Source organism: Ananas comosus, unplaced genomic scaffold, assembly GCF_001540865.1.
Source record: "Ananas comosus cultivar F153 unplaced genomic scaffold, ASM154086v1, whole genome shotgun sequence".
Lineage (NCBI taxonomy): Eukaryota > Viridiplantae > Streptophyta > Magnoliopsida > Poales > Bromeliaceae > Ananas > Ananas comosus.
The window spans coordinates 96511-117500 of record NW_017891402.1 but is presented as its reverse complement, the minus strand read 5'-3'; the positions used below and the strand labels follow the sequence as shown (position 1 = coordinate 117500).

At 43.6% G+C, this 20990-nt stretch overlaps 1 protein-coding gene across 1 annotated transcript; it reads left to right on the top strand.

The window, feature by feature from the left end:
* The first annotated feature begins 7248 nt into the window (after nt 1-7248).
* LOC109704896 (cytochrome c biogenesis CcmF C-terminal-like mitochondrial protein) lies at nt 7249-9207 on the top strand. The gene has a single exon (XM_020225679.1). The coding sequence runs from the start codon at nt 8301-8303 to the stop codon at nt 9174-9176; it is 876 nt and encodes a 291-aa protein (XP_020081268.1). The 5' UTR covers nt 7249-8300; the 3' UTR covers nt 9177-9207.
* The last annotated feature ends 11783 nt before the right edge of the window (nt 9208-20990 follow it).

The window sequence follows — 20990 nt, the reverse complement described above, 5'->3', positions numbered from 1 at the left end:
TTTTGGTGCAATATATGGTGATCCTCATCACAGGGCCAGTCAGCATATTTGGAACAAGATCAAGTTTTTCTCTTTTTCAAGGGACATGCGCCTTTTTGCTGTGCCGGGGACTTCAACGCTATATGTTCAGAGAAGGAGAAAATCGGAGGTAATCCTGTCACTAAAACTGCGTTTTCCTAATTTATAGATATGATCAACTGTGCTGGCCTTTTAGACCTCGGTTTCAATGGCCCCATCTATACTTGGAGTAACCGTAGGCATGAAGGTCTCCTCATCCAAGAGAGACTAGATAGAGTGTTGGCTAATCCGGCTTGGAATGCTCTCTTTCCATCTGCAGCTGTCTTTCATCTTCCTGCTATATCTAGTGATCATGCCCCCATCTTATTACGTTAGTTTCCCCCTCACTAGAATTCTAGATTTAAGATTGAACATTGGTGATTTCAAAGACGAAGCTTTCAAATCACAATGTAGTCAATTATGGAATTCAGCCTCTGTCAATTTCAATTCCATTGCTGATAAACTGATATTCCTCTCAAAGAATCTGAAAATCAGGGCCTGAAGCAACAACCCATAAGAAAAGAAATTATGAACATTGAAAAGGAAATCCTTAAAATTCAGGAATCAAACAATGATGGGAGCCTTAATGATTTGGAAAGAGCCCTTCGTAGCAAATACGAAGATTTATTAGCCAAAGAGGAAATCTATTGTCATCAGAGATCCAGAATTAGATGGATCACTCATGGGGACAAGAATACCAAATTCTTTCATGCCTATGCCTCCTGACGGAAGAGGAAAAATTCGATCCAGCAAATTTTAAATGATGATAACCAATGGATACAGAACTGTTCTGAGATTATCAGGCTTTTCGTCAACCACTTTAGGGCTATCTTCTCTACTACCAATCCACCATCTATTTTTCAACAGTTGACTAGGGGATCTCTTGAGAGATGGGCTGTTCTTCATGCTGAAGATCTCTCCCATCTTTGCAACATTCCAGAGGAAAAAGAAAGACGGAAACTTTATTCTACAATGTGATATGTCAAAGGCATACGACCAATGTTCATGGGACTTAATCTATCATTAATATGCTTAAGATCAATGGGTTTCCCAGCACTTTTGTTAGTTGGATAAAGCTATGCATTACTACGGTGTCTTACTTAATTGTTATCAATGGTCAATCGGATGGAATCTTGATCCAACGCAGAGAGGTATCAGACAAGGTTGCCCACTCTCTCCCTTTTTTTTTTTTACTAGCCGATCATGCTTTGTCCTTAATGTTTTAGGAGTATCTAAAAGCTAATTTCATCAAGGGCTTCAGAATTGCAAGGTCTGCTCCTCCCATTACCCACCTCATGTTCGCGGATGATTTCATCCTGTTTGGCTACAGCAAATGAGGCTGATAACTTACATCAAGTGCTAAATTCTTATTGCCTTCTTTCAGGTCAAAGCATCAACAAAGCAAAATCTGTGATCCTTTTTAGCAAGAACACTAAAGAGAGCAGCAAAGAAAAAATCTTAAAGATTTTTCAAGTTCGTGATATGCATGGCCAAGATAAGTATCTCGGCTACCCCTTGATTCTTGCAAAATATAAATTCCATTCATTCAAGTTCAATGTGGACAAATTCAAGAAGAAGCTAGCTGGTTGGAAGGCCAAGTATTTATCCCATGCCGGTCGACTTACTCTCATTAAGGCTGTTCTTAGTGCTCTTCCAGTGTACTAGATGTCTACTTTCATCCTTCCGTCAGGTTTACTGAAAGAACTTAACAGCATTATGAGGGATTGATGGTGGGGTTGGGAGGCCGGGAAAAACACCTCTTTTGAAAATCATGGATCTCCATTTGCAGACCTATATGTTCTGGTGGCCTGGGTATAAGAAAATGTTCAGCAGTTCACAAAGCTCTTATGTTAAAGCTTGGCTGGAGGCTTCTTTCTAATCCTTCTAGTCTATGGGCAAAAATCATTAAAGCTAGGTATTTTCCTAAGTGCTCCTTTTGGGAAGCGTCACACCCTAACAGGTCTTCTTGGACTTGGAAATCCATAGGGCTTATCAAAGACCACTTGAAAATGGTACTGGATTATTGGAGACGGAGCCACTGTTAATATGAAATTTGATCCTTGGCTACCTCACCATATTGACTTAAAGAATGTTTCTCTGCCTCAAAATATTTCCAAGGTATGTGATTTACTAATTGGCAATCTTCCTCTTTGGAACATCTCTCTTATTCAGAATCTATTTCCTAGAAATATGTTGAACCAAATTCTTCAGGTGAGTCTCAGAACAAATCCTAATTCAGGCTGGAAAGACACCAAAACTTGGTCCATCTCTACCAAAGGGGTTTTTTCAACAAAGTCGGCTTAACAATTGGTGGATGGTGCTAATTGGTCTGCCTCTTCTTCACATGTTGAAATTTCGGAGTAAAGAAATTATACCCGACTTGAATTTTGAGATGCATCTCAGACGCTTTACCTACTCGCCACACAATTCATCAACGGATGAAGGGAGTTTATTATCACTGCCCTAGAAGTAGCTGTTTTCCTGAAACTACTGATCACTTGCTATTATATTGCAACTTTGCTAGAGCTGTGTGGTTTGCTTGTCCTCTTGGGGTGAGATTACCTACTGCTTTATCTCATATTTCATATTTGATATCTTAGATTTTGAATACCTTTGGTGATAGTTTTGAAAGTGCTTATTGCTACACCTTAATGTGGTGTATGTGGAAAAGCAGAAATAACTGCATCTTTTAAGGGGAATCCCCCAATCCCGAGCTGACCCTTTTGAGGACTAGTAATTTTTTTATGGCTTATTCCCCCTCTGCAGCCTTATCTGAGGTGCATGCAATTTCCCCTCCCCATCCATGTGTAGAGCCATTCTCAGAAGGTGACTTTCTTATTTGGGTGGATGCAGCATGGAATGGTTCGTATAACGCTGGGATTGGTATCTACATCACCAGATACCCTTCATCAGATGTTTGCTGGATCTTTATCTTTCTGGACCACTGCGAAAATGCGCTTTAAGTGAAGCTTATGCTGTCCTTCAGGGGCTTCAGACTCTCTCCATCGTAGTCAAAGACTCTAAATGCTGGTTGTTTACTGATGGCCTTTTCAGAGGGTACTCCCACCATAGGATGTCATTTTCCTAGGGGGAATAACACCTCTATCTGCTTTGGGTTGTTCAGACCCAAAACAGAAAACCACAAAACTCTGTATTTAAGATCTCACTGATAGAATAAGAACCTAAAGAATAGATTCTGGATAAGGTTATAGGATAGGTAACCTAAAATCCTATCCCTTTGATACTACCACATCATGAACCTTTCATAGAAAGGCCAAAACGGACCATGATTGGGTCAGACTAATCTGCCCTCCATTTCTGGTTTACAATAGGTGCATTAAAGAACTCCTCGATGGTAACGTCAGGCCTTAGAGCAGTGCCATAGTACCAACGACAGTACTGTAGCCAACTCCTCACCCAGGCCCCTCAAAGACGACCACTTGAAGAAGTCCTTCACTGGACTGACATCAAAGTGCCAATCCAAAGATCAGAGACAACTCTCGGGATCCCACCCCTCGCCCTTTTAGGCTAAGGGAATGGTTCTCGAAGAGGAAGGGTTCAGAGGCCAGTCCCCCTTTGAAGAGGGGAGGTGGACCTTAATGTACGCACTAAGAACTCTCTTGATATAAGAGAACTTAGCACTATCCATAGTTGTTAAATTGTAGGGTCACTTTCATCAAATCCCAACAACAAGAAAACCAATATGGCAGTGTGTATGATCGAGAAGAGGAACCTTTTAATTGGTCACACTCAACTCTCACACACACAACACTGTACAACCTTGGTTACGGACTGATCGGTGACGATTGTTATACACCACCGAATACAGCTTATTATGGTGTGTTCAGACCATAGTATGTCTGTCCCTGCACACTACCGTAAAAATACATACAGTAGATATGCAAACAGGAACCAAGAAGCGCAGTAACATAATTTTAGTATAGTTGGCTAAGGTGACAAGGGACAAAACCACCTTTCGGCGGCTCGTCCCAAATCAGAGCTCAACCAACTAATACTGCCACTACTCACCACAGAGGCTTGCCTAAAGGAAGAACCCTTTAAGGAACCTCCAGTAGAGCCGACTCTGACCAACTGTTAAAGGTTGATCAAAGTCACCTCGTGATAAAGTAGTTACCTATGGCGATACTACGCCACTGATCCCCCTCCCTCACTAATCTAACCAAAAGATTAGAATAACAGACACCAACTGGTGATTGAAGATGTCTCAGATACCAGGGATGTGCCCTCTACCAGCGAGATTGCTCTCAACTGACTGATAGAAGACACAACCCTTAGAGCCACTAAAAGGATAAAATTCCCTAGAATGGCTACTGAGGTTTTACCTGGCTGAATGAGGGAGACAGAGCCAAAACAGGATCAAACTGGGTTTCCCCATACATACCATGTAACCTAGAGAGAAGGAAAGCGCTGATAAGGCGACAAACCAACCGACTAGACTAACATGGAGATCTTGTAAAGGCCTGCAGAGGACAGATATTAATACGGAGACCTTTGGTTAAACCAAGCAGAGAGGGAGTTTGAAGGCCCCCTGCCACTTGGTTGGAATAAAAGAAAAGAGTGGGGTGAGAAGCACCTGGATACACGGACAATATAGATCAATTAGTAGCGGGAGGTCCGAGAAAAGGGACTTGTAAGTCTCTGGACACCCAAGATGAAGGCTGTGGCAGATGGAGTTCTTGGGGCAGAGCAAATGCAGCGTCTGAGTACTCAAGTGAAGGTTGTGGCAGAGCCGAAGTACTTGAGACAGACAATGGTGGGCTGGATTGGAACGCTGGTGGGTTAATCTCAGAATTCAACTGCTGGGAAGGTCGAAGTACTGGAGTTCTAAAAGGGCAGTGGAGGCCTAGGCGGCTACATTGCTGTGGCAATGCAGACTCTCAGTGAAGATTGGCAGTTTGGTCAGGCTGAGTTCTATGTCAGTGGCATACACTTGTGTGTCGGTTTCTGCGGGCAGGCAGATTGGCAAGCTGTGGGCTAAGAGGACGTGGTGTCAAGAGGCTCGAGCTTGGTTGGTGACTTTGGTCGCGGATCAAAGTCTTACTTGCGAAAGTTCTCGAAAATTGGTGGTTGGCGCAAACTGTGGTACATGAGGCCAACGTGCTGACCAGTGAGAAGTAGCAGAATGCAAGGCAGTCGGGAGACATGACTAGAGTCCATGGTGAAGTTAGTTTAGTAAAGTTGCGAATTAGTCAAGGCGGGGTGCTCTTGATGAAGGACTTGAAAGCTGTTGGGACCATGGCTGAAAGCTCGACGTTGTGTGAGGGGCATTTGTGTGGCGAAAGTCGTTGCAAGGGAGGCACAAAAGGGCGAAGTACTCACAGACTTTGTGTTGGACGAGAGTTCAAGGGACAGAACTCGCAAGTGGGTCAGATTATGATTCTGTCGCAAAGTTTGAGTTGAACGAAAATGTGGAATCCTCTGGTGGTTGTTTGAGTTGGAGAAACGAAGCTGAGCTGCGAGCTGATTCGTGTTGGCCACTCCGTTATGTGTGATGTCTGGAGTTTGACCTTGGCGGGAGCAAGGAAGTGCCACTCCACTCAATTTGTGATGGAACCGTGCACAACATCTGGGAGATGTTCGGGGTGCTGTGAGCAGTGGTTTTGAGTTGGCGGATCTGGTGAAAGATCGTTGGTCGGGGGACCGCGTCCGTGGATGGACAAGTAAGTCGATGGTCAGGGGACCAAGTACATGTGATGGACAGGTGTTTCGCTTCTGAGCACGAAGGATTGGGTAGAGTCAGTGTGGCATCGACGGATTACTAATGCCAAGGCCGGTGGGCTCTGATCTGGAGAATCAGTGGTGCTGCTTTTATGTTGGCATTCGGGAATAGCTGGTGGAGCATCGACGAGGACGTCGATAGCTTGAGTGGGGGAGTTTGTCACGGCCTTACTATGTTGGGCGGCCGTTGACATCCTTGCGTGGGCCATGAGATGTGCTTTTGGTAGGACAAATTGGCCGGCTAGCGGAGGGGGCACTTTGCGAAGGTACATCGTCGTCGGACGGAGCCGCGGGGGCCAAAATGCATGCAATTGGGGGTGTCTTTGGGGCGTCGTGCGGTGGCTCAAAAAACGTATGCTCCCACAAGACCTTTGAACCCCCGGGGTGAGATTTGGCTGGAGGCCTATCCGGTTATATTAGAGGAGGGGTGGACGCTTGATGGCAAGTGGCCCCGACTCCCCCAAGCGATCCTTAGGAGAAGGATCCCCCTTGGCATGCGCGGCGTGCCAAGCCTAGCGTCTTGTGTTTGCGAAGCGAGCAGGCAGAGCGACGCGAGCCTAGGGTAATGCTAGTGACATGAGGTTGATAGCATTACGGGAGGGGAAACCGGTAGGAGGTTAACTCCGGTCACTCGCTCTGCACTACCTTATGCCGTCTTGGATTCTCTGTGATGGAGCGTACAAGCGATAAGGGACAGTCGAGCGACGGTCTGGTCCACCGAAACGGACAAGTCTCGCAAGGCAAGTGTGCTAAGCGGGGATCCATGGTGCGGGGCGGCCGTGGAGCAAACAAGTGGGCTTATTGTGGCGATCGGTATCGGAACCGTGTAGCGAACCTTGGAGCTGGGCCAAGGAAGTTGACGGCGGGGCGCCGCCGTGCAATGAGGCAAGAGTGGCTAGCAATGCGGATTGTGGCCGATTCGGTTGTATTATCTTTGTGGGGACAACCTTGGGCGCTCCGCGCCGCGGCAGTGCATAAAGGTCATGTAGACGGCCAAGAGCAAAGTGTGGGGCAAGTTGGCTATGCGCTCGCCAAAAGGGCTTGCGACGGGGCATGAGGGTCGCGCGGGCAGATCGCAGAGCTGGAGATGCGAAGCGGTGACGGGCGAAGTGTCCCATGAGGTCGTGTAGCTTGGGAGCCTTGCCTAATTTGTGGCGCGCACTTGAGGGCTCGACGGTAATGCAGTGGACCGAGCGAACAGGCCGAAGGCACGAGGTGCCGAGCGGTATGGCCGTGGGCGTTGTGGCACGTCCAAGACTTATGTTGGTGGCAGAATGTGTTGAGGGCCCTTCGTGGTGTGCGACATTGCGAAGCCTTGTCTTGGGGCCTTGTCTTGTGCGGGCCAAGAGTCTCACGCATATACATTGATTTTATAATCAATAGTTTGATAATAAGAATGCTAATTATCATTAACTATTGATTATAAAATTATTATTATTATTATATATATATAATCTTAAAAAAAGGAAGGGTTCGAATAGCATCTACTAATATCACCGAAAACATTGTGAAAATACTTCTACGATGGTTCTTGAAGGAGCATTTTGACTTAGGTAATGAATACCTCGAGTCTAATAGCATCCTCCTAGGTGAAGGCTTGTTCAAGCCCATGAGCACTAACAATCACCCCAACCAGCCTAGAACAAGGTTACACCTTGGCTAATGTAGATTGGTGATGAAGAATCACCACCAAGTACTGCGTACTTTCGGAAGTTCAAGCCAGAGTACACCTGTTCTGTACACCACCCCACCAAGAGGTGAGGAGGGACAAAGGAAGATCAAGAAACTCTGTACCCTGACAGCTAACCTACAACAGAGCAAACACTTAAAGCGAGCCTCTCTCAAGGCCCGCAAAAGATGTTGCCTGTGGGAAGCGGTCAAGACAACACAAAGTGTTGGCTGCCAACCACTCAATTAAAAGGTTGGTCTGGTTGGATACACCATCTGATGATGCTCAAACCAATACCTGCATCAACCGGTCATAAGACCAGTACCAGCACCGATAATTGAGATGGCTACCAATGGCGAGTACACGATTCCTGTCTTCACTCTTCACACTCTACCTAAGGAACAGTTCCCAACAAACACATAGTGAAGGAAGACTAATTCCAGGGCAGAGTCCAACTCATCCCTTGGTGAAGGGGAATTGTTGGAAGGTTGAAGATGTACTTGGGAGGAAGGTCTTCATCTACAATTTATCATGACCAACCCCACCGTCATACATACTAAAACAACCTTGTAGAAGAGATACCACATGGTTCCTAAAAGAACAGGTAAGCACCAATAAGGGAATTCCTATTGTGAAAATACACTTTTGAGTTTTATTGAAAACGTTAGGAAACGGAAAGTCAAAAATCTTTCTTGGTTTCAACCCTGCTCCTGGTCTTCGAACTAGTCATTAATGGTCGGCAACATGGGTACCCTTTTTCGGTATGCGTTGCGAACACTTTCATTTTTAGCCTCTCATCTTCTCTGGAGAAGCTCAAATCGAACGGATAGAGCAGATGGTCCAACTACAGAACTTCTTCTTTTTCATTACTTCCATGGTCGTGCCTCGTGGCACGGCAGCACCCGTACTATTGAAATGGTTCGTCAGTAGAGATGTTCCCACTGGTGCCTCTTCTTCCAATGGTACTATAATTCCTATTCCTATCTCTTCATTCCCTTTTGTGGTCTATCTACATTCCAGGAAATTCATACGCTCCATGGACAGAGCAAAAAGTGGAGTGTTGGTCAAAGCAAGCCGCCCTATTCTATTACCAGACAAAATAGGGAGAAGCTCATCCGCTAGAAATGCTTTATTTCGTTTCGTTCCCCTTCTTCATTTCCTTCTTATCGAATCCATGGGGGACTTGTCATATTTAGAATCTTTCTGCGGTCTGCTCTGTTTACAATTCTTTCGTACTCTCTTCTCTTTACCACGCGATAGGTCAGCGAAGCGTGAGCGGGCGCGGAGAAGGAAAGGCCAAACACTTCGGCCTAACGGGAATGATCAAGGACGAAATGACAAGATGAGGTGCCCCGGGCACCCCCATATAGAAAGAAGGGTCGAAGGTTTTGGGCCTGTAGCTTTCCCCGTCCCCCCCTCGTCGAGTGGTCCTTGTTTTGGGGGTGTGCCACCTGAAATCGGGCTTGAAGCTCTCGCCTTACCAATGAGCCGACTGCTGATGGCTGTTGGTCACGACTACTACAAAAAAGTGAAGATGAATCTTCCTATTTCACATGGAGGAGTGTGCATCTTTATGTTGGGTGTTCTTCTGTCGTGCGACCCGGTGGCTTATGTGCGACCTGTGGCCCACGCCTCCTATTTGTTCAGGGCGGGCGGCGTGAACTCTGATTCGATCCGGGTATTCAATCCCGCCGCTGAGATGCTCAGTTGACTCCTTAACCTTGATAGGAAGATGGCTTATTCCAAAATTCGTGCATAAGGGTAAGGAACTTTGGATGAACTAATGCGAATGGGTGTCAGCCTCGCTGCTCGGAAACACCCAGTGCTGACCACACTGAGAGACAGGAAAGCGCAGGTAATGCCAGTTGGCGAAGTGGCGTTAAGCATCCAACGCGGTACGCAAAGAGAGGTCGTGATGATATCATCTACGTCCGTACCGCTCCTCGTGGAGTAGATCCCGCATCCAACCAACCCTTTTTTTTTTACCAGGGAACGGGAGAATTCCCACTACCGCAGGCAGGCCAGCCGGGCCATGAGCGCGGTGGGAACGGGCTTCCCAAAAAGCCAGCCCCGGCCCGGGTCAGCATAGAATGAGGGGGACGGCCCTAATGTTGTGTTGGCCGGGTTGCGGGCGGATAAAAGCGGACGTGGGGACTCGGGTCGGGGCACAGCCTAACTAAGAGAGCCATTCCATTTAGGGCGAGACAGAATGGGCGGGCACGAGCGGTCTGGTGTCCGAGCCGATTGGTCAGACGACGACTACTGCACTTATGAGATTAATATTAGCCGCCTATCCCGGAATGGACTGGGATGGAATAGAAAGAACGCGAAGCGCTATAGGGTCGGTTTGTTTTTTGGGGGTGGGGGAATAAGCTTGTGAAGAAGCAAGCTTATCCCCGCCCCCTTTCCTGTCCGTCCCGACCGGCAGCAGTTAGGTCTCCCCATCTCTCCTCAACTTCCCCCGGTCTTCGGCCCGAGCTGTATGAGGCAGAAACTCGTCCCACGTACGGTTCGGAGGCCGAGCCCCACCCCAGCAATAATGGTGCGGCTTAGGTCAACTAATACGAATAAGATACAGTTCACTCAACGATTGCCTTTGGGTCCCGAACTCCATATGGGGAAGGAACGTTGTTGTTTGCGAGGTCTCGATCATTTACATGGACCCACTTCTCATTCCATTTGTGGGAATTTGATGATTTATAAACCGTCCCCAACGAGCGAAAGGTTCATGTTTGAGCATGATGAATCACTTCGTGCCGACCTCTTGCCCATAAACTTTCCTGCCTCATATGAGAATGGAAAACTGGAACATTTTCTGCATCGGTGGATGAAGAATCACGAACATAAGAATTTCTGGTTTACCATGTTCCCAGAAAGAAGATACTTTTTTTCCATTCGAGAAAGGAGGAGCACGACTGAAGTGGCTATACATACAAATCCATTTACGGATCTATATGCTCCGATTGGAACTGGAAGTTCCAGAACTGGCGGATGGTATACCACCATAATGAAATTGCCTTTTATTTTTAGTATTCGGATAGGATTTCTGTTGGCTTCATCGGGAGGCTCGCGTAGTTTGTTACGTCAGCTCCAAAAGGATAAGTTGCATTGGAATCGAGAAAGTTCCGTTCCGTTCATAATTGCATCAAAGGAGTAAAAATAGTGGAAAGGCGCGTCGAGGTATAAAAGTGTCTTGTCTTCCTTACAGATCAAAGTGGCCGTGAGCCTTAGCTAACTGTATATACATACGAACCGATCCGACGGATATATAAGCCGTAGGGTTCACAAGAATAGGACCCTACAGCCCGGGTGCAAGGATTTTTGTTCCCCTCTTATTTTTATAATAAGTAAGTAGTATACCCTACCCAATTTCGTTAAATAATTAACGGAGCCCCTTTGGTCCGGCTTTGCATCTCGCAAGACCATATTAAGAGGAAGAGAGGAAAAAGATAGGGAAATAGCAATAAATAGGATAATAGCAAGAATAGGGGATGATTTCGTGGGGAAATCCCTCTCATAGTTAATTTCATTCATGCGCGAAATTCATAGATTCTTTACCGCTCACAAGCAGTGCATCAGTATCCCTCTCAGAGGAGTGCCTCCCTTCGCTCAAAGCTCCTGACTTCTCTCCTTTTCTCGTCCTTCCGCCCTGAGTGATTAGCTCTGATTTGCATGTGTTAAGCATATAGCTAGCGAGCGAACCTTCCCATAGTGTATCGGCGGAGTCAAGCTCCTTCTGTATACCATGTTCTTGGACTGATGACTCACGGCTTAGGGTGAACCAAAATGGATTGATGAATCGAAGCTCTACCCGACTCGCTGCGGGTGCCACGCTCACTGAATCACTCATCTTAGTAAGTAGATCATTGTGCTATCACTTCGTTTCTTTAAGAAGAACCTCTGCCCTTGCCCTAGGCTAGGAGCGAACCATTCATAGATCTTCTTTTCTACTTGCTTTTGAGCCAGTTCGGTGGAGATCTTTACCTAATTCACTACTCTACTAGATTGGCTTCCGACAGCTCCGAAAGATCCCGCCTTGCTTGCCTGTGATACTAACCATAGGGGCCGAGCCCAGCCTCATGTGCCGATGTAGTTTTCGACTTTCTCGAATTGCCCTCAGAAGATTGCCCATAGTTCACTTAGTTAGGTGAAACTGGAGCAAGTCGACCGTGAGAATCTTTCCTATAACTAATGATGGAGTCTCGACCGACATCGCGCTTCCTTCCTTCTAGCCCCGTTGCACCTGCCGCAACAATGAACAGTCAAAGGTAATCCTCCTTCGTGGGGAAGACTCGGCTACTCAGCCGCCTCAAAAGGTGATTCCGAGCATACCAGCGCCAAGCATTCCGTCAGAAGATATGGAGCCAGCAATGCTACCGTCAGAACCAAGAGCCAGGATCAGAAAAGCACACTGGAAATTATCCAACACATCAGGAGACAGTTAAGAATACAGATGAGCCAGCAATCACTGCCCCTTCAGTCAGGGCAGGAGGCTGGCTGGGGATAATGAAGGAGCAGCCCCGTCAGAGCCAAAATGCAGAAGACGAAGGTCACTCTCAGCCGCTTTCTCAAGCACAGGAAAGAAGGGCTTTCTCTTTCTATTCCAATTCAAGAAAGAGCCAATCTTGTTAAAGGCAAGGCGCCTACTACAAAGCAAAGTAAAAGTACAAGAAATCCCTGTTGGTTAGCCAAAGGGTCCTCAAAAAACTCCAGGGGATACCAGCTAAACTCAGTGTCTGGGACGTATTCTTATTGGGAAGAGAGCTCCGGGAAGCTCTGATAACAGCCCTCTAGGACCCTGCAGCCTATGAAGCTTTTCTTTCTGAGCTTTAAGACAAAGTCTATGAAGCCTATATGGCTACAATATCATTCACAAAGGAGGACATCGCTACGCACCTCATGCCAATCAAAATCGGCCCTTATACATGAAAGGACACTTGAATAGCCACCCGGTGCGGTTCACCGCATATTTGTTGATGCCGGCGCTGCAGTGAATCTTCTGCCCTACAAGACATCCGCACGGCTTCATCCCCATCCTGCACAACTGGAGGAAGCGCAGGGACTCAGGCTTCAATCAAAATTCTGACGCAATGGGGCTTGTTTGTCGAGTTGGAACTTGCTCTAGAGGATTTTTTTACTAATTCATTTTTAACGTCTAATTAGATCGGGTAATCATTCCAATTAAGAACATAAGCTCGTTGCTTTTTATTTTACCAGAATTGGAGCCATAGAGCTCTATCCATTTATTCACTAGACCCAACTGTATTTGTCCCCTTCCAAAAATCAAAACAATCTTTTGGAACTGACGGTAAGGATAAACTCAAAGTTCTACTTTAACTTTGACTTTCATTTCAAATTAAATAAATTAATAAAATAGAAAATCTTAAAAAATAATAAATTAATAAAATAAGAAATTGATTTTATTACGACATGCTGTTTTTTCCATTCATTACCCTTGAGGATCAGTCGTGGTCTTATAGACTATACCAATAGTCTGGACGAATTCGTTGCTTCATCCAAATGTGTAAAAGATCATAGTCGCACTTAAAAGCCGAGTACTCTACCGTTGAGTTAGCAACCCGGATAAATAGGATATGTAGATACGATCGAAATACAAAAATAAATTGAATTGCACTGCACGACCCTATCAAAACATTGAACTAGCAACACATCGAAAAGAAAGATTTTCTGATCAATTATAAACACAAAATACCAAAATGAGCAGATCAGATTAAAAATATTCCCAATCGAAATGTCAAAATTATGACCATTTTTCTATCAAATTCTTTTTGGATTTAACTTAAGAAAATACATCTTGTATGAGAGTAAATGCAGCAAGGCAAACCCATCATTTGAGTGAAGGAAACAAAAAAAACCAATATGGGGTGGGGATAAACAGCCCTATTTATCTACGATGAATTATATTTGTTCGATACACCATTGTCAATATAAATGCAATGTTGAGAAAATAAATCAAGTAAATAAAATAAAGACTTGTGTTGGATTGGCACAACATAAACATAAATAAGAAATTGAAATGGAAAAAATTAAGGAAAAGGTAAAGAAAAAATCCCCGGTTTATTCAATCAATAAAAGTACGATAAGCAAGCTTAACCCCTTGTTTGTTGTTAAATTTAATTCCCCCACCAAAATATGAATAAAGCAAGAAAAAGGCAAATGGTGTGTAAATATAAATAATTACACAAGGATAGATACTAGTTACCCTTCCCTACTTTATTTTTATTTATATTTTTTACTTTAATTAACTCGCTTTAAAGAATTCTGCCTTCCTTAAAATATCATAAACAGTTCCTGTAGGTTGAGCACCTTTTTATAAGAAATATAGAATAGCAGGAACGTTTAAATAAGTTTGATTCTTTATCGGATCGTAAAAACCTACTTTTCGAAGATCTCTTCCTTCTCTTCGGGATCGAACATCAATTGCAACGATTCGATAGATGGCTCATTGGGATAGATGTAAATAAACAACGCCCCCCCCTAGAAACGTTTAGGAGGTTTTTTCCTCGAGAAAAATGATTCACATTTCTGTATATAATAGCAAGTGGATCCATAAAATCATGAATTTGACTATGATTTGAATTTATTTTTTCTTCTTCCTTACAGAAAAAGGAAGAAATCTCATTCATACTCATAACTCAAGTTGGGTAATTCTGACAAGAAAATCCTTAGACATTTATTGAGCCGTCTCTAAACTCTTTTGTTTGTCTCATTTCGAATCTATTTTTATTCCTCAGTCTGATCCAATTGTTGAGACAATTGAAAATAGTGTTTCCTTGTTTCGGAATCCTTTATCTTCGCTTTGTGAAATCATTGGGTTTAGACATTACCTCGGGGATCCTTATTCCTTTCAAAATGGCAGCAACATACCTTTTTTTGTTATTTCTTTCTATATAAATAGAATACGAACGATTGATTCCCTTGTGATACACTTTTCATCGAAATAGTTTTACCAATTTCGAAAAATTTTACTTTTCAAACTTGTTCTGAATTTGAACCTTTCAATTTATAATTTATATATAGTGAGGATATACAACCAAAGTTGGTCTAACTTATTTATTTTAACTAACCCTAGATTCTTTCCCTTGAAAAAATGAATCAATCCTTTCTTCTCGAGCTTCATAATGTACTATTAACTTATAACCACACAAATTAGGTTCCGGGCAGAACAAACTATGTCGAGCCAAGAGCATCTTCATTACTATAGAAGATGGCGGATGTAAAAATCCACAGCCGCTCACTCACTCTGTCTATACTAGCAGTAGGCTTCCATCAGTCTTAAACTTCCCTCTTCCTTGCCTAAATCTTAATGCGTCTCTGCCGTCTTTTGGACCTTACCCTCATTTTGCCCCACCATCTCAACCAGATCGTCCTCTTGCTTCCCGTAATCTTACTCTCTTATCCTACCTCTCCATCTCCCGAACTTGTCTCCCCTTTTTCCCACCAAGTTTGGCTAATTGATCGCCATCGGGGGCCGGAGTCCTATTCTATTCCCAACTATCTCGCTCAAAAAGCATGATGAATGTTGGTGCTTGGAACATTAACATTAGAGGCCTAAACTAGGTAAAAAGGCAAGCTTCAGTTAAAAACTGGGTTCATGCCAACAGTTTCTCTCTATTTAGTCTTCTTTTTACGAAAGTAAGGTCAAGAAATTATGACAAGGTAGCCATAGCAGTTGGGAAAAAGTTTGTTTTGCTAACTTATCCAACCTGCAGCATCATCCTAAAATTCGTATATGGATTGTTGGAATTCAGATGTGATCAATTTACAGGTTAGGTTATCCATACCTCTGCTCAACTCATTCACTCTTTTGTTACAAAAATAACAAGCTTCGCTTCTTTGAATTTGAAAGAGTAGTGTATGAATTTCTAAAGTAAGAGACTATCTCGGGAATGCACTTTATCATATCAGTAGAAATTTTTTTTGTGATCCATGGATTGTTTTTTTGGGCTCTGTGTTACATTGTGATGAAAAATGCGGAGGAGATCCAGATCCTGTTCACCCATCTGATTTTTAAAGATTCAGTTCTTGCAAATAGGAACGTTTCTGCTTTAAACTGGATAGAAGACTTGTAATGTAAACCAAGATTTGATCCAGCTTTTTCAATGTTAAGAAGCCTTGTTTCAACCCCACGGCACACGGTATATGATCGAACATGGTTGTGTCTTACCATTACCTAGGAGGGAGCCCCAATACCTTCAAATTCTTCAATCACTGGGCTCCACATTCCTACTTCTTTCTTTGAAGTAGTCAGAGATGAATGGGACTGCCTTGCCTTGTGGAAGGGAACTCTATGTCTTAAAGTTGAAGAAACTGAAGCAGCACTTGAAGGAAGAAAGAGGTGGAGTAAGGAAACTTTTTGAAACACACAAGTGTTACTTGGTGAAATAAACTCCACCATGCTTACTCTTACTCTTGTTCCGAAAGGCCTCTTCTTTTTCTGAATATCGAGCCATATCTGTTTTATCTAAATACCCATTACTAAAATGAAAATGAAAAATTATGACAACTTCACTTCAGCAAGTCATCCGCAAGCTGATCAGTAAATCGCAATCTGCTTTCAGAAAGTCAAGCATAGACTGATCCCAGATCCACTATTAGTCTTTTAAAATGAGCTAATGCGTAGATACCACCTCAACTCTGGGCCCCCAACGATGACAGTCAAACTTGACTTGAGAAAGGGTATTTCCTGCTGCTGAAATGCACTTACTCATGGATTCAGCAGCAGTTCGAAGAGTTAACCCTCTTCTAGCAGATGCGCTCTCTATTGTCTCTTAAAATTAGTTAGACAATCTCTCTTTCTGGCTGCTATCTTGCTCGGGAAGGAGGGAAGGAACTTCCGGATTTACTGATTTAGGAGTTTTTCCCAGCTCAAGGCACCGATCTTACTTATGAAGAAAGCTAGAACTATGAGTGAAGAAAGAAGGGAAGAGAATTGCTCTCTTGCCGCTGCTAGTCTCTTGTTAGTAGTAATAGCGGTAGGTGGGAACTCCTTTGAAAGAAGAGACGATTTGGTCTCAATCAAAGAGAAAAGAGCCCATTTGAAAGTTCCTTGCCTTAGACTTCGAGTTGACAGAGAGGAATGGCAGAACTCTTGGCCTTACGAGACGAGGACTACGGTTAGCTCAGGTTAGCTCATCTGGTAGCTCGCATTCCCTTCATCTTGATATCGACTATGACATTAAAAAAGCATTGAGCGGTGAAGCTTTCACATATTCTGATGAAATACACTCTGGGAAAAGGTCCCGGTCCCATGCTGCTTGCGTCCGCTAGCTGACGACGTTTTCATGCTCCTGTTCCGCGGTTGGCCGAATAACCTTAAGGATGGTTAGCCATACCTACCTAGGGGATTGTTTCCTCGGGAGCCTTGATCTTTCCCTTTCACTCTTATCATCAGAGTTTTTTCTTTCTTGATTCTCCTACTTACTTCTCTTTCCCTAGGCTATTCTTGCTTGTCTAGTAAACTATTTTATTAAAACTTTTCTCCCCTTCACCTCTTCGCTACGCACCTAAGAACATCTTTTTTTGAATGCTAAAATAAAAACGAAAATCCCAATAGAAATAGATAGGCATACTCTTTTGTAAAAGTGAAAAATCTTGTTTTCCAAGAATACACATCCAGACTTGATGAACTCTATATCTTCTTATCTTCACATTTCTCACACTAACAACCTTAGTAAATACAAGGGGTTTCCTTTATGCCATGGAAAGTTAAACAGGGCAGACTTGAAATACCTCATCGACAAGATCAGATCAAAGTTGGCAGGCTGGAAAGCACGTTTCCTTACCCTCGCAGGAAGGGCAAGACTCATTCAATCCGTACTCTCTTCCATCCCTACTCACCTTATGCAAGACATAGCTCTGCCTGTGTCCTTCTGTAAAGCTCTCGACCAGCACTCCAAGAGATTTTTATGGACCCGATAAAAACAAACTTTATCTAATCAATTGGGACACAGTTACCCTCCCAAAAACGAAAGGGGGCTGGGTATTACCAAATCTCTCCTTCGCAAGCACTCCATCTGCGCCACCCCTTAAGTTGAGATTTCTCTCTCAACCACAATCACTCTGGGCACAAGTCTTGGCCCATAAATACCTGCCAAAAACTTGGATCCTGAGAAAGATCCCCCACTACAAAACATCAAAGCCTTCCTTAGTGTGGAAGTCCTTACTCAAAGGCTGGCAACTCTGTTCTCAAGGGCTGAAATGGACTGTAGAGACGGGAAACAAAATCAACCTATGGTTTTATACATGCTTTGATATTGGGCCTTTAAGACACATTCTTCATGTCCCATTACAGAAGGAGGAGGATCAGTATCTCCAATCCTGCAATCCAGCCTGCTTTCTCGCTATACCTTCAGGGGCTTAGGCCTGATATTAGCTTGGGGATGGCCGACCGAAGTGAAGCGATGTTCAATTCCGAGCTCAGAGCATAAGCAAATGAAGAGTGCATTATCAAACACCATTGTATTCCTCACTCATGGCTTGAGGAAAATGAGCATGTTTGATAGCTTCAGAGAAGCACGTAGGAGTGGCAGAGGATAGGGGAGTATAAGACGAGGAATGTTGTTTTGAGAATAGGTCTGCTCCCGCAGTCAGGATTGCGACTTTTTAGGTTTCCAATAAAAGGTATACGTCAAAATCTGATTTGCTTTACCCGGACTATACCCCTATATGTATTCTACTCGTATCGTAGCATGAGAACCTCTCGGAAGTCCTTTTTGATCTAAATCTTTAATCCCGGGCTAATTTATTCAAAAACTCTATCTGTCAATGGGGAGATCCGATGACAGACTCCATGGATCGAGCCTTTTCCTTTCTCCTACTATTAAAGTGGGGTGCTTGGGCTCACATTGAACACCGCGGATCGCTTAGCATCGGGCTGATTTACTTCACTGACAAAGAAAGAGAGGGTGGTCGGCATCAGCGATCTCATCGTGAGAGTCCCCGGACGAAGGTGAGACCAACCTTATTATGATTAGCGAAGTCCTTTCCAAGTCCTTTCATTTAATTCCATAAAACCTTACTAAAAAGAGTAAGCAAGCGCTAGGCCCCTCAACAACTGGATCAAATAGGGGATTACTAGAAAAGCCCCATCAACTATTGTTTTCCTGCCCACAGATCCGCCGAGCCAGCCTTTTTAGGTTCTTTTGCGGAATAAGGGCTGGTGCTATAATATGCCAGATGTCGGTGAAAGGAAGGGAATGAAGGATGGCATGAAGACAATAAACTGCCATTTCCCCTAGTAGGAGTCTTAGTATGAAATAGAAAAGGAATGGCTGCCTTTGCTAAAGAGGCGGATTCCTGACTGGGGCATTAAAAGAAGACTTGAAAGCCGCTTTAGAATCAAGAAATTTTTTCTATGGTGGAAAGCATCGAATCCTCTCTTTTCACGAATCCGCAGCAATAAGACGCAGATGTTTTCATGAAGAATAGGCTCTTAGAGTGAGTGGCATTACCGGACGTGAAGAAGAATTAGATATCCAGGCTCGATACCGACTCTTTCTCGAGGAGTGGGAAGAGCTGATTCTATTCCGAATTCCTAAGCCTAATAGATAGTATGAGTTCGTCACTTCCGAATTACCGGCTGTAGGAGTGGAAAGCAACTAGAAGAGGAGTAAGAGAGGAGCGCAGCCTTTACCTACGAGAAAAGCTTGAGTTGAATCAGCAGAGAGTTCAAGAAGATAAGAGCAGAGTCAACAAGACAAGTGTAATGTAAGTGTTCTTGGACATTTATAGGATAAAAAATAAGTCTCAACTTCCTTTGAACTTGAACTATATACTTCTGCTTCACTTACTCCGTCCGGGTAGGAAAAGTGCAAGAATCAGATAGAATAAGTGAATGAGGTGGAGGAAAAATCCCTGATCTCTTCATTCCCTGAGAACAAGGAATCAATAGCCGGACCAGAATGACGGATAGGACAGCTTTCCTATGAGTTCTTGGTTCTGTGAATTCCATTCCAAAAGATTGAAACTGATTCTATTCCCATCAGAGCATGAATCAAGATAGAGTGGAAGTGGATAGTTCCCACTCTGCGGGCCGGGTCTTTTTTCAGGGCGAAGGAAGTCATTCTTTGATTCGTTTTACACCCGTTATATTTTCTATTTTCCATTCTGGTTCGAATCCGAATTCTCTGATGGAATGGGAGAGTTTCAATAGAATAGCTTCTGGGAAAGCAAATAGGCGAGTTCCTCAAGACTAGTCTATTAAAAGAAAGGTTTTTTGTTATAGCTCTTATGAAGGTTCCCCTTTTTTTAAGGAGGGAATTCGTAGTTAGACCAGCGGCAAGACCAAGTAGCTAGAGCCAGTCATCAAAGGCTGGAAGAGCGGACAGAGGCATTGGGAGTTCAGCTCTCATTTTTCTTTTTCATTGTATTGTATAGTATTGAAAGTCTAAGGCTAGTGGTCTTAGTGAAACTTCCAAAAGTCTCTTTCTCTGCCTAGGACTAGTGCTTTTCTTTTGGAATTGGAAAGCTATTTTGATTTTTTCTTTTCAAATTGCTTACTGTGTAAGGGAAGTCGTGCCTAAGCTGGAGAAAGAATTTCATTCCAAAAGATAGGAGAAGTCGAAGTTCCAGTCTAAAAAGGTGCTCTCTCTCATTCCTAAATTGAACTCTTTTTTTAAGATTCAAAAAGATGAAAGGTTCCTAGCCCTTAGCTTATTCTTAAACTACATTGTTCGGGGTAGTCTTATTCACTTTCAATCGTTGTTCCACTGGCTACTGGCTAAATCCTATTTGAGAAGGATCCTAGACTTCTATGAGTATATATATGAGATGAGCGAAAGCAACTTTTCTAGGCATCTTCGACTTACCCGAAAACTCTACCTTTAAGGAGTGAACCTTAGGTAAAAGAACTCTCGGCTGAAGATTCCTGTCCTTTATCGGATTATGATGAAATGACTGGTCCGACCTCTTATCGCACACCGGATGAAGGGAAGGGATAGGATAGAATTTCCTTCTTTCCCGGAGAATGCTACATTCCTTTCAACTCGACTTTCTTAATGAATAAGGCTTTTAGCTCTTGTCTTGACCGCATCTTAACTGAAGCTAATTCCGAAGCTAGGATAAAGATAGTATAGGCAAGTTATCCTCGCATGGAAGCCTTGACTTCCACCCTTCTTACTTCCTAATGCTGATAGGAAAATCCTTATGATAGAATATAGAAAAGATCTCTATCTCTAAAAAAGTTCTAGAGCTGCTTGATTCTATATAGTAGAGTAGCTTAGCTCTCGAGATTCCCATTCCCTTATCTTATTCTTTGGTAAAAATAAAAAAGGATAAGGAATTCCATTCCCAGGACCAAGAACTGATAGAATAGAATGATTTCTTTCTTTCGAAGAAAACCCGAAGGAAATTTCCATAGCTTTAGGACGCCGGGAACTCCATTCCCGAATTGAAAGATTTGCTCCGACAGTAGGAAGAGTAGAGTATAAACTAAAGGCCAAAGCTAAAGCTCTCTCCCCCGGAAATTTTATATCTTTCGTGCAGTAGGAGAATATCAAGCTCT

Bases quoted from the DNA above. Each gene is read 5' to 3' on its own strand.
- LOC109704896 (XM_020225679.1), top strand. From the start codon at position 8,301: ATGGTCCAACTACAGAACTTCTTCTTTTTCATTACTTCCATGGTCGTG.